The 12,565-nt window shown below is 41.3% G+C and overlaps 1 protein-coding gene across 1 annotated transcript in view; it reads right to left on the bottom strand.

Moving 5' to 3' along the window:
- Positions 1-3,492: 3,492 nt before the first annotated feature.
- LOC124881826 (forkhead box protein N3-like) overlaps positions 3,493-12,565 on the bottom strand; it is a 111,112-nt gene continuing 102,039 nt past the window's right edge. Inside the window, exons 5-6 of the mRNA XM_047387648.1 lie at positions 11,801-11,909; positions 3,493-8,535 (exon numbers count right to left, since the gene is read on the bottom strand). Of these exons, the coding sequence (XP_047243604.1) occupies positions 7,980-8,535; positions 11,801-11,909 (665 nt within the window). The 3' untranslated portion in view covers positions 3,493-7,979. The remainder of the gene's footprint in view (positions 8,536-11,800; positions 11,910-12,565) is intronic.

Genomic DNA, 12,565 nt, shown 5'->3' on the forward strand with positions numbered 1-12,565 from the left:
AATCAAGCACAAAAAGGTGACCATGGTTGTATCCGAGTAGCACGATGCCCTCCAAAGATGTTGAGAACGTACACTTTTTCCTCCTCGTCCTCCCCGCACCTCTGTTCTTCTTTGCTATAGTTGCATAGCAACAGAGGAGCTGCTGGCTCCAGTAGTGTTGTGGTGGGAGCGTGCTGCACAGTGGCTCAAGATTAAGCCGCTGGTCTCTCTGCTTCAATTATGAATGGGCTTCCACAACCACACGACTCTGAAATGGCACCGCTTAGACTGATAAGGCGTTGAGGAACTCTTTGGTACTCTTAACTGTTTCTTTCTCCCTGAGGTGGGGGTGGGGGGCGAGTTTGACTGTAATCGTATGTATTGAACCTAAACGATTAGAGAGGAGGTAAATGAATAATTAACCGGAATAAGGGCTGTGGTTATGATAAGACCCTTGTTGATGGGAATATGTGAGGTTAATGATTGGGGTCAGGCTTGAGAGCAAATTAAAGAGTTCTCATGTCTCACAAAGCCAGCCCTGTGGCAGGAAATAGGGGTTATTGTGCAGTGTGGGAAGTGGTGTGAAGAAGGGAAGAGTAAGAAAGAGAGAAGGGGGGACTATATTTAACGTCAGACTTGGAGAGGAAAATGGTTAAATGAGACCCAATATACACAGTGTCTCGGTCAGCTCGATGAAATTACCCTCAAGTAGCCAAAATATGGTAGAGTATACAATGCTTTAAAAAAGTATTCACTCCCCCATCACATTTTGTCATGATTCAACCACAAACGTCCTGTTATTTTATTCAGATTTTGTGTGATGGACCAGCAGTATGTAGTGTCTATTACAGCACTGGAAGGAAAAGAATACAGAGCCTTGAGAAAGTATTCGGCCCCCTTGAACTTTTCAACCTCTTGCCACATTTCAGGCTTCAAACATAAAGATATAAAATTCTAATTTTTTGTGAAGAATCAACAAGTGGGACACAATCATGAAGTGGAATGAAATTTATTGGATGTGTCAAACTTGTTTAACAAATAAAAAACTGAAAAGTGGGGCGTGCAATATTATTCGGACCCCTTGCGTAATACTTTGTAGCGCCACCCTTTGCTGCAATTACAGCTGCAAGTCGCTTGGGGTTTGTCTCTATCAGTTTTGCACATCGAGAGACTGAAATTCTTGCCCATTCTTCCTTGTAAAACAGCTGGAGCTCAGTGAGGTTGGATGGAGAGCGTTCATGAACAGCAGTCTTCAGCTCTTTCCACAGATTCTCAATTGGATTGGTCTGGACTTTGACTTGGCCATTCCAACACCTGGATACGTTTATTTGTGAACCATTCCATTGTAGATTTGGCTTTATGTTTTGGATCATTGTCTTGTTGGAAGATAAATCTCCATCCCAGTCTCAGGTCTCTTGCAGACTCCAACAGGTTTTCTTCCAGAATGGTCCTGTATTTGGACCCATCCATCTTCCCATCAATTTTGACCATCTTCCCTGTCCCTGCTGACGAAAAGCAGGCCCAAACGATGATGCTGCCACCACCATGTTTGACAGTGGGGATGGTGTGTTCAGGGTGATGAGCTGTGTTGCTTTTACACCAAACATATCATTTTGCATTGTGGCCAAACAGTTGGATTTTGGTTTCATCTGACCAGAGCACCTTCTTCCACATGTTTGGTGTGTCTCCAGGTGGCTTTAAACTAGACTTTTTATGGATATCTTTGAGAAATGGCTTTCTTCTTGCCACTCTTCCATAAAGGCCAGATTTGTGCAGTGTATGACTGATTGTTGTCCTATGGACAGACTCTCCCACCTCAGCTATAGATCTCTGCAGTTCATCCAGAGTGATCATGGGCCTCTTGGCTGCATCTCTGATCAGTCTTCTCCTTGTTCGAGATGAAAGTTTAGAGGGACGACCGGGTCTTGGTAGATTTGCAGTGGTCTGATACTCCTTCCATTTCAATATGATTGCTTGCACAGTGCTCCTTGGGATGTTTAAAGCTTGGGAAATCTTTTTGTATCCAAATCCAGCTTTAAACGTTTCCACAACAGTATCTCAGACCTGCCTGGTGTGTTCCTTGGTCTTCATGATGCTCTCTGCGCTTTGAACAGAACCCTGAGACTATCACAGAGCAGGTGCATTTATACAGAGACTTGATTACACACAGGTGGATTCTATTTATCATCATCAGTCATTTGGGACAACATTCAATCATTCAGAGATCCTCACTGAACTTCTGGAGTGAGTTTGCTGCACTGAAAGTAAAGGGGCCGAATAATATTGCACGCCCCACTTTTCAGCTTTTTATTTGTTAAAACAGTTTGACACATCCAATCAATTTCATTCCACTTCATGATTGTGTCCCACTTGTTGTTGATTCTTCCCAAAAAGTTGAATTTTATGTCTTTATGTTTGAAGCCTGAAATGTGGCAAGAGGTTGAAAAGTTCAAGGGGGCCGAGTACTTTCGCAAGGCACTGTATGTCATTTTTAAAAGCTTTTTTATAAATAAGAATATGAGTGTGGCACACATTAATCTCCAGCTCCCTTTAATATGATACTCCTAAATAAAATGCAATGTAACCAATCACCTAGTTAGTAAGTGGAGTCCTACCTGGTACTCTCATTAAAAGCACACAAAAAGCTCGAAATTCAAGGAACACAGCAGGTCAGGGAGAGAGTTGTGGAGAGGTTTAACGCAATAATATAAAACTAAATCCTCAGCTTTGGACTTCTTAAAGAGCACTGCTGGAACAACTGCACACTAAGGAGCATTATTCAAGGAAGCGGTCAAAAAGCCCACTGTAACTCTAGAGGAGCTGCAGAGATTTACAGCTCAAGTGGGAGAATCTGCTGACATGACTACGAATATTGTGCACTCAACAAATCCGGCCTTTGCAGAAGAAAGCCATTGTTTAAATAAGCCATAGAAAGTCTTGATTGCAGTATGCCACAGGCCACACAGGGGAAACAACCAACATGTAGAAGAAGATGCTCTGGTCAAATAAATCAGACAAAAAAATCAACACTTTATTTTCTAAATGCAAAACTGTATGTGTAGTGGAAAGCTGACACTGGATATTACCCTGAAAATACCATTTAGACAGTGAAAGGTAGTAGTGGCAGCATCATGCTGTGTGTATGCTTCTCTTTAGCGAGGAAAATCTGTGGCGAAACCTGAAAACTGACGCTCACAGCCATCCAATTTGACTTTAACTATCTAACAAAGAGGGATGGGCTAAAGTGTCAGTTTGTAGATGTGCAAATGCAAGCCACACTTTTCAGATGATTGTGAAATATTTTGAAAACCATGTATGATCTTCCTGCCATTTCAGTTACAAACTTCCGTATTAGGCTATCACATAAAATCCCAATAAAACAAACTTTGCGGTTGTAACATGACAAAATGTGAAAAGGTTCAAAGGGCATAAATACTTTTGTAAGGGACTGCATCCTTTCTAAGTTCCTTCTTTTTATCATTCAGTGAGAAATAAACAGTCCAACTTCTCCTCTGCAACTCATATTTTTTATTATTGCAACCAACTGGAAGACAATACATCACATAAACATCATTGTAGTTTCTCAGAAAATGGAAAACAAAACAACAAAGAAAAGAAAACAACATTTATATATTTTTTGCCACGGCATTGGACAACGTTGATATTTACATGTAGTGATGAAGTAGGTCTTGAAATCATTCTTTGGCAACATGATTGCACGATAAGGAGAAAACTGAACACTTACTGAGATAAAAAAAAAAAAAAATGAACCAACACCTGGGTGTACTCCGAATCACATCTCGCAGATCACTGACAGCTTTGACTTTTGACATCTGGAACCTATGGCTTTCCAGGATTCAGCTCAGACAGTCTACAGAAACAATGTCAGTATTGTAAGGAATTTTGTCAGCAACACAAATAAAAACAACTGAATAAAAACACAAGTAAAAACTAAAATTGCAATGAATTGTCTTTATTAATGGGTTTTGTTTGGAAGGTTTTAAAAGAAAACACTTGTCTTGAGAGCCATTTCAGGCAGTGATGTGCATTTTCTTTGCTGAAATAATAAATTCGACGTTTTTCCAGGACCTAAAGGCCAGAGTTCACCTTTACTACATGCCACAGAGCGGGTCGCGCTGAAAAAAAGTGGTTGTTAAATCAACATACCCTCCTTTTTTACTTGCCATGTGAGCAGGTTACTTGTTACTGCAAGAGTGGGGCTGTTACATCAAATACAGCTGTGTGATCCACCAGGGCCGTGGGAGCACTCAGACAGATATCAGATGGGAGACAGATGGCACACAACGAGACACCCCGACAGCGTCTCCTCTTAGCCTTTTTCCATATACGCGGAATGGAAAGCCAGTGATGCATGCTACAGGTGGCAAAGGAGCGTACCGGTGGATGGGACATCCATTTGTTTTTCCTGCTCGGCCTGCTGATATTGGCTCAGTGTCTATTCAGCTCAAAGAAAACTAACTGACTGCTAAACAGCCTCAGCTGCATCTCCTCAGACAAAAGAAAATGTGCACTTTTGACACGCTCCTCTTCAATGTTTTACACTATTTCTGATTAAACGACTATTAAAAGGCAAATATTATCATTATTTATATACTTTAAAAACTTTGAAATGTTAGAAGAATGAAACATAAATTAATCTTAATTGGCTTGTCCATTGTTTTTTGCCAATATGATGAAGTGAACACTTTTGTAAAAGTCATTGTTGGAAACACTTTTTGTCCAAGGATTATGAACTATTGATATCTCTGATTTAAGGGAAGGAACAACCCAAAACTGAGAGCAGAGGAAAAAAACACAGTTCATGCAATGGCTACGCCACATAGCTCAAGCAGAGTCAACAGCAGCTTACTGTTGTTTGTGAGCATAAAGTGTCACAGAAGAAAATGCTTTGTTTTATACTTTTTTTCTGTTTCCTGTCAGTACAAAACACCTGCTGATGTCTACAAATTGTGATCAATAACCATAGTGGAAAAGTGTATTAATCCATGATAACTAGCCTTTTCTGTGACCAAATTTCTTTCTCCATGTCTGAGCCAAACAAAGAAGAGACTCATTAACTTAACGTATATCAGGATTTTAACTTCTCTTTCATCGCCTACATTTGTAACATAAGCTTAAAAATACGTTTAGGACGAAACAGCATGTTTTTTTGTTTTTTTTTAGGGAAATAAAGCAAAGTTATTAAATTTTAGTTTTGCTACATTGCTGTTGTGGACTGATTGTATGAAGAAAAGAGAGACTTTCACCAACACTGCATGAGCAGCTAGCTAATGTGGGGACAAAGTTGTTGGGTGGAACCTGCTAACACACGCCTGTGCACGTCAGATTAACAATGGTGAACAGACACGGAGGGAAAAAAAAAATACTCACCTGAATTGTTTTATTAGCAACAGTTTTTGTCACCAGCTCTCATTCACCATTGTGGTGAACTACAGGCCTACTGGGCTTGTGACAGACTGTTTTAAACCCCTCCCTAGATTGCCGGTTTGTTAGGTCTCTAAGCCCTAGCTCTCAGACAATATTCCTCCTGACTTCCTCCTCCTCACTGGATTAAATGTACTTTTCACTTTAAGAACTTGAGCTGGAGACTTTGCTATCACTACATTTGCCTTTGGTGGGATTGTGTTATACATTGATGCCTGTGTTTGGCGTTACTCTTCGGGAACGTTTGGCTGCATCTTCAATGTTTTCCTTTTAGAATCTTTACAAATTTCTTGATTTTGTCTTTAAATATCATGAGCTGCAAGTCTGCATACAGATGAGAAGGAAAAGTTGCAAAAATGGCAATATATGCCCTTTGACATTCACTACTGTGTTTTCCCTCTACAATGGCAAACCTCTCCTCTTTTAATCAAAGGGTTTAAAATACTGTATTTAAATTAGAAAACAAATATTTCTTTTTCTCTATTCCCTGCAAGGTAGTTTTTTTTTTTTTAGGAAATCGACAGTTTTCTATGGCCAACTGATTCATACATTTACACAGAACAATGTCAATGGAAAGTTGAGGACACATGTACATCTACACGGTGGAAAAAAAAAAATCTAACAAAAACAATACTGTTATAAATAAATATAAGTGGCACTCTGCTGTGTAAATAGAGCGACTGAGGGCAAGCAGGGAGGCAGGCACAACGTTAAAGGGTGCGTGTGTTCTTGGACACACTAACTCACACACTCCACAGACATGTACTGAAGTGACACCAGGGGGGTAACACTGAACACCTACAAGAAAAATAAAAATAAAAAAACAAGAAACAAAATCAGGCAGAGCAAGACGGAAGCCCACCCTCCCCAAAAGAGGATATACTGCTAGTCAGAACCCAAAGATTAGCGTTAGCACCCCTGGGGAGGGGGTTGGGGGTGGGGTTTGGGCTTTCAAACGTGTCTTTGAAAGCCCACTCCAAAAAAATAGAAAACTAAAATGCTGAAAGAAAGAAAACCTACAAAAACATGTAGGCTGAAGTAGATGGAAGCCCACCCCACACCCCCAAAGAGATGCTCCTCCTGGATTAAACCCAAAGCCTAGAGGTTTCACCCTCAAAGGGGGTGGCGGTCTCTAATTGCAGAGTGCTCTACTACGTTCCTGCCTGAAGACATGCCACTGAAAGCCCACTCCAAAGAAAAAGAAAAGCGGATTTAAAAAAACAAACAAAACAAAACTCCATAGTAATCACAGGTATAAGAATTGGCGGAAAAACATGTTTTTTTTTTCCTTTCCTCTAGGATCAAGGTTTATATGAAAATAAGTCATGCTTCATGCTAAATACATTGTTTATCTTACATGAATCTTTGAATAAAAAAGATTTTGCTTCTCATCTTATTTACAAGCACCCATGCAATATAACTGAGAAAGTCCTGCAGGTCAAATTGCTTCAATTAAGAAAAAGGAAAAAAAATAAAATATTTTCTAACCTTTGTACAGAGTTGTCCGCGTGGAACAAATTGCTTATATCTTTATGAGGGTAGAGTGAGCGGGTTAGACACACACAACGGACAGGAGATCTAACCCCACAGTTCATGTAGAGTTCTTTGACAGTGTCTGATGGACAGGAAGGTGTGGCAACTACCGGTTATAGCTATGATCTTTGTGAACAGAGGTACTGAGCAAGTTTCAGGAACAATGTCTACGTTATGCAGCAAGAACAACAAAATGAAGGAAATATTGCCTCAGACCCGGCTTCCTTTCTGTCGCTATTGTGATAAACATGAAAATTATCATTTTTTTTAGATATTTATTCTTAAATACTATGAGTGCTCTTGAAATAAACCATGTTTTTTGTGTAAGTGGCATAAAATAATCTTAAGTGCATGAATATACATCACATTGGGTTTTATTTTGACACTTAGGGTCACTCTCTTTAGCTCTTTACTATGATGCCTTTGTCTCACTCAATTTTTTTAAAATAATTTTTTTGTAGGCTGTCGCATCAGCTACATGAAGCAACCTGGTCGCATATCTTTGGCACAGTCTCACGTTTGTGCTCGTGGGTGTAGGAAAGCGATGCCCCCGGGGGGAGCGCTGGGGCTCCGCCACCTATGCTGGCATCGCTGAGAGATTGCTACAGATTCAATGTGGAAGAAACAAAAAAAAAAAAAAAACCCAAAAACTAAACAAAAACAGGTAAGACAAACAGCCATCCTCCGCTCGCCGTGCAGCACAGCTCCTCCGCTCGCCCAAATTAGCGACAAAACATGCTTTTTTATGGCTTTCATCCCCTTTTTAAACAACAAAAACAACAGACACATGAGAGATACCCATCGGTGTTAGTGTTGCTGAACATGTAGGAAAACATTGATTTTTGATATTGCCACAAATAGGTAGGATTCACCTAATGCCCTGCAGATAGATAGAGGGGGATGACGAGTGTCTGTTGAGACTAATGCTGTAATAACGTTACCTGTTGACCTATTTGTGTACATGTGTGCGTTGATGTGTGTGTATGCGTGCTTTGAGCTGTCTGAATTTGTGTTTGTGGATCTTAGTTTCTTAGGGTCTCTTTCTGCTCCTTCTGGCCCTTGGCGGCGCGGTTTGTGATGTTGTTGAGGCAGGCTCTGACGCCTGCCAGGTGGAGCAGCGACCCTGCCGCCTCCTTCATCTCCTCGTCGTCGCTCTCCGGTGGCTTCTCCAGCGCACGTCGCTTCTTTAGCGGCAGCGTGTCGCTAATGCCCCTCGCTCGGCTTTTGGTCCAGGGCAGGCTACTGCCCGGCAGAGTCCCGGCTCCAGCCACTGAGCTGCGTCTCTGTCCGCGCAAGGGCTGCTGGGAAATGTAGGCGGCGGCAGCAGCAGCTGTGGCGATGTGAGAATCCAGCGGGATCTCCCGGGGCTCAGGCTTAACGTCCGACTGGATCTCCACAGCGATGATGTCGTCGTCTTCCAGCGGGGAGGAAGGGTCGGTGACCTGGGAGGAGGATAGTCTGCTGGGGGACTTGGCAGTGCTGTATGTGTGGTCGTCCTGGAGGTCCTCGTCACAGGGGGGAGGAGAGTAGCATGATGGGCTGTCCTTTCCCCGGCTAAGATAATCTCCCAGGGATGATCTGTATGGTGCAAGGACACAGAACAAGACAGAATAATGTTACTTCTGCAGTCAGGTAGTTTGGAGGGATATTCTACTGAAGCTGCTGGAAAGCAGAAAAAAGTTAGGTGGTAATCTGTCACCCAAACAGCCCCCTTGGGCCTGATGTGCACATCTCTCAAGTCCAATGAAAACCTTGAATCTCTAAAAAAGGAGTCAGCCTTTCCCTTTAAAGGACAGCAGTCATTGTCAGACTGCCACCTATGCATATTTCGAATGACAATGAGCTTTCTGTACGGCACGCACTCGCTTTAAAATGTGAGACCTGCTGAGCACAAAAAAGGACTCTAAACTGTGACACTGCAAGGTGACAATTCAACACTGAATTCAACATTTCTACATTTCTACATTTCTACATTTTCTCTACAAGTGTTTATCTATCCTTCAGGATTTTTTTTAGTAGGACACCACAATGTATTTTTTGTGTTAATAAGTAAAAGCTAATGCACCCAACTGCTTTCAGAAACAGAATCCAACGGTGTGTCCTTTAATCTCAGTATGAAACAACAGAAAATCAAGAAGCTTCAATCCAGGAAGTAGCAAAGAGTTCAATAGTAACTTCTGAGGAGCTGCTGTGATCCACAGCTCAGGTAGCAGTGTCTCTCAACAGAACAAATATTTTTTGCAGTTTGCACCCATCTTCCGGTTTCCTATACAGGTTTAACTTCAACATTCCACACTAAATGTCTTTGTAACATTCTGGACATCTGTGTGAAAAAAATTATTTTTACCTGCTTTAATAGTAATTGGATCTTCTGCGTAGGTCCCACAAATCATGGAACATTCTGATCCTTTAAACCATAGTTTGTCCGTACTGGTAACTTTTAGGAAGGGGCTGGTTACAGGTAGTAAGTTAAGGTTTTCATAAATGCAACAAATTTCCACCATAATGTTTCTTCTTCCTACTTTTAAGGAGATCCCAACGAAAGTTCCAGAGTGGGTAATGCTAATAACTAATGTTAATAACTAAACATTTTTGATTTTAATCTTTAATCTGGTATTTTGATTTTACTCAATGCTATCATAATGTGAGAATCTAATACTGGCTCATCTCTAGTACCTTTGTTGCAAAATATAGCAGTTTTAGTTTTGTTCGATATTTTAACCAGATCCAGTTTAATATTCACAGATCCGATTCAACCTACATTTCAGGTGGGCTAGAGCAGGGGTTCCCCAAGTGGGGGTCACGGGATGATTTTCAGAATCATTGAGATGTGACAGCTGAGGTGTATGGAGAGCCAAAGAAGGGTGAAAATACATATTATAATTTATCATGAAATACCTGTACCATGAGATGTCCCATTAAAAAATAAAATAATATATGATGAACTTAAATAATCGAATGTCATTTAAAAAAAAATTTTTTTTATGTTTTTTGTTTTTGCAGCACTAGTGGCTCAATTTTTCTTAATTTTGCGACAGTAAGCTGACAGGAAAGGGGTGGAGAGAGGGGGAAAACATGCAGCAAAGGTTGCCTGGCCTGCGTGGAGGACTGAAGCCTCTGAATATGGGTTGCGTTTTACCCCTCTGCCACCGCCACCCTTAAATTCTATGCATTTTAAGGGGGGCACCAGTCTCTGGCACTGTTATTTTAGGGGTCACAGGCTGAAAGGTTTGAGAATTCCTGGTCTAGCGTCCTAAAAGTAGTAAAACTGACCTTTTTTAATGAGTGTGCACTAAATCTGGGACTCAAAAACCAAAGTATGAAGTTGTGGCAAGGCAAATCAAAGATAAAACATATCACTTCAATATCAAATGTAAAATGAAGCACATTTATTGAGCAATCTTGGATTTATGTCATTTGGGAAACAGAAATAGGAAACAAGTCCAAATCAAACACTTTTTCCATACACAATTATATTTTCCCACATTTACCCAGACCATGAGTATAATAAAAGCACATTTTAGAGTTTTCAAGACCACAAAGGAACCCTGCGTGTAGCAAACATGTGGAATAAGTTGCTCTGCTCAAATGGGACGTGCAAAATGCTACTGTGTGCGCGACTGACACAGGACAGCTCATTTATAGCACACCATCCCCACAGTGAAACATGGTGTAGGCAGCATAATGCTGAGGTACTTTTCTTCATGGGGAAAGGGAGGCAGGACACAGTTGAAAGACAGATGGATGAGAGTAAATGCAGGGGGGTGGGGGGTGTTTGTGGGTTTACCTTCTAGCACAACTAAACATAGAGAGAGAGACAATGGAATGGTTTGGATAAAAGCATTTTTATTCACACTCTCCATCCTATTTGATGTAGCTTGAGCTATTTTGGAAAAACAAATCCACCAGCTAAGGTTGTAAAGCTGGGAGAGACACACCTCAAAGCACCTGCTGCTGTAACTGCAGCAAAGGGTTTTGCTACAAAGTATTTAGGTGACAGCTGAAGTTGCCCTTAATTTTATTTAGGGGTATCAGAGTGAAGGAGGCTGAATGCAAATGCAGATCACACTGTTTTTATTTGAAAAAATGTCCCCATTATGCACGACTTTATGGTGACCAATCACATACATTCCCAAAGACATACTATGAAGTTTTTAGTTTAATTGGGACAAAATGTTGAAAGGTTCAAGGGAGTGTAAATACTTTTGAAAGCCCTGCGCATCATACTACAACACATATTTTGCCCTAATAGTCAGAGGGCTGTGCTGTGCTCAGCATTAAAGGGGTGGGGGGTGGTGGGGGGGGGGAGTTTCCTGTAAAGCCATAAATCAGCAGGAGCTTCAGCATCGTGCCCCCGTCCCACAGACATCCTCTCCTTCAGAATGAGAGAGTTCGCATATTAATATCTTATAAGCAAAACATGCACCCTTCGCAGTGATCAAATATTCACTGCATACTTCCAGTGAGCCCTCGGCCATAATTCATTACGCCGTGCCGACCATTATATTCTTATGCTGTTGTGATGGATGTGCATGTCCGTGCATGCTGCATATGTTCTTTGGATCAAAAAGCCTATCCCTCTAATAAACCTGTTGGTGTTTTTAGGAAGGGAGAGCATTATATAAACACACCTGTATCGAATGTTCAGAGCAGCAGGGAGCGTGTGAAAACCTGACTTTTGAAGACAATAAAGATGTAATTATGTAAACTATGAATGGAAAATGTGCTGTGCATGTTTTGGTTTTTCTGTGGGTATGGGTGTGTCTTTGGTGGAATCTGTTTGTGCAGGGAAAACCCTCTTTGGTTCACATTAATTATAAGTCTGAGGGCAAAGTTGACCCACCTTATAGCCGAGGTTCTGCTCCCCACAGGGCTTACGGGCAGGGGTCTGATAACAGGGAAGAGGGCCTGGCTCCTGACGCGAGCTCCGTTCTGGATCACACTGCGAGGAACTGAAAAAGAAAAGGAGCACATATATAAAAACTTAAAAAGGACATCAATCCTGATCCTTCCTGCATGCAATACTTAAATCAGTTTAAGAAGCAGGGAGGGATAAAAATAGAGGAACTGCCTCGAAAATTTGATCGGACCTCGATAAGACAGTGAGAGGAGCTCGATGAGAATTCCCTGACCATCCAAGGAGGCCGACGGAGCGATATTGATGAGCAAGGCAAGCTTTAATTGAGCGGGAAAGCGTCATAAATGAGTTAGGGTCGCTTTGATTCATTCGATTACCAACGACCGCTTGGCTCGGCTAAATGCAGCCCGTCTGATGCTGTGAGCGGAACGGTGGTGGCAGCAGCCGGACCCAAACCGGGAACTTCAGACTCATCTAAATTACTCCTTTTGTTTAGGAGTTGATTTGTAGAGCAGTATTTATCCCACCAATGAAACCGCAGATTAACCTCTCCACTCAATAAACGTCACATGTCAGAAATCAGCATACAAAATGTGTCGGGTCATTATCCACACCCTAAGGTGATAAAAAAAGACTCAAAATAACATTCAAATATAACCACACCCATTGTAAGACTCCCTAAAAGTATTTCCATTTCCAAATATATCAAACTATAAAAAGCAGCTGATGCTTAATAAAGAAATGTGTTTC

The sequence above is a fragment of the Girardinichthys multiradiatus genome, chromosome 15 (assembly GCF_021462225.1).
Source record: "Girardinichthys multiradiatus isolate DD_20200921_A chromosome 15, DD_fGirMul_XY1, whole genome shotgun sequence".
NCBI classification, from domain to species: domain Eukaryota; kingdom Metazoa; phylum Chordata; class Actinopteri; order Cyprinodontiformes; family Goodeidae; genus Girardinichthys; species Girardinichthys multiradiatus.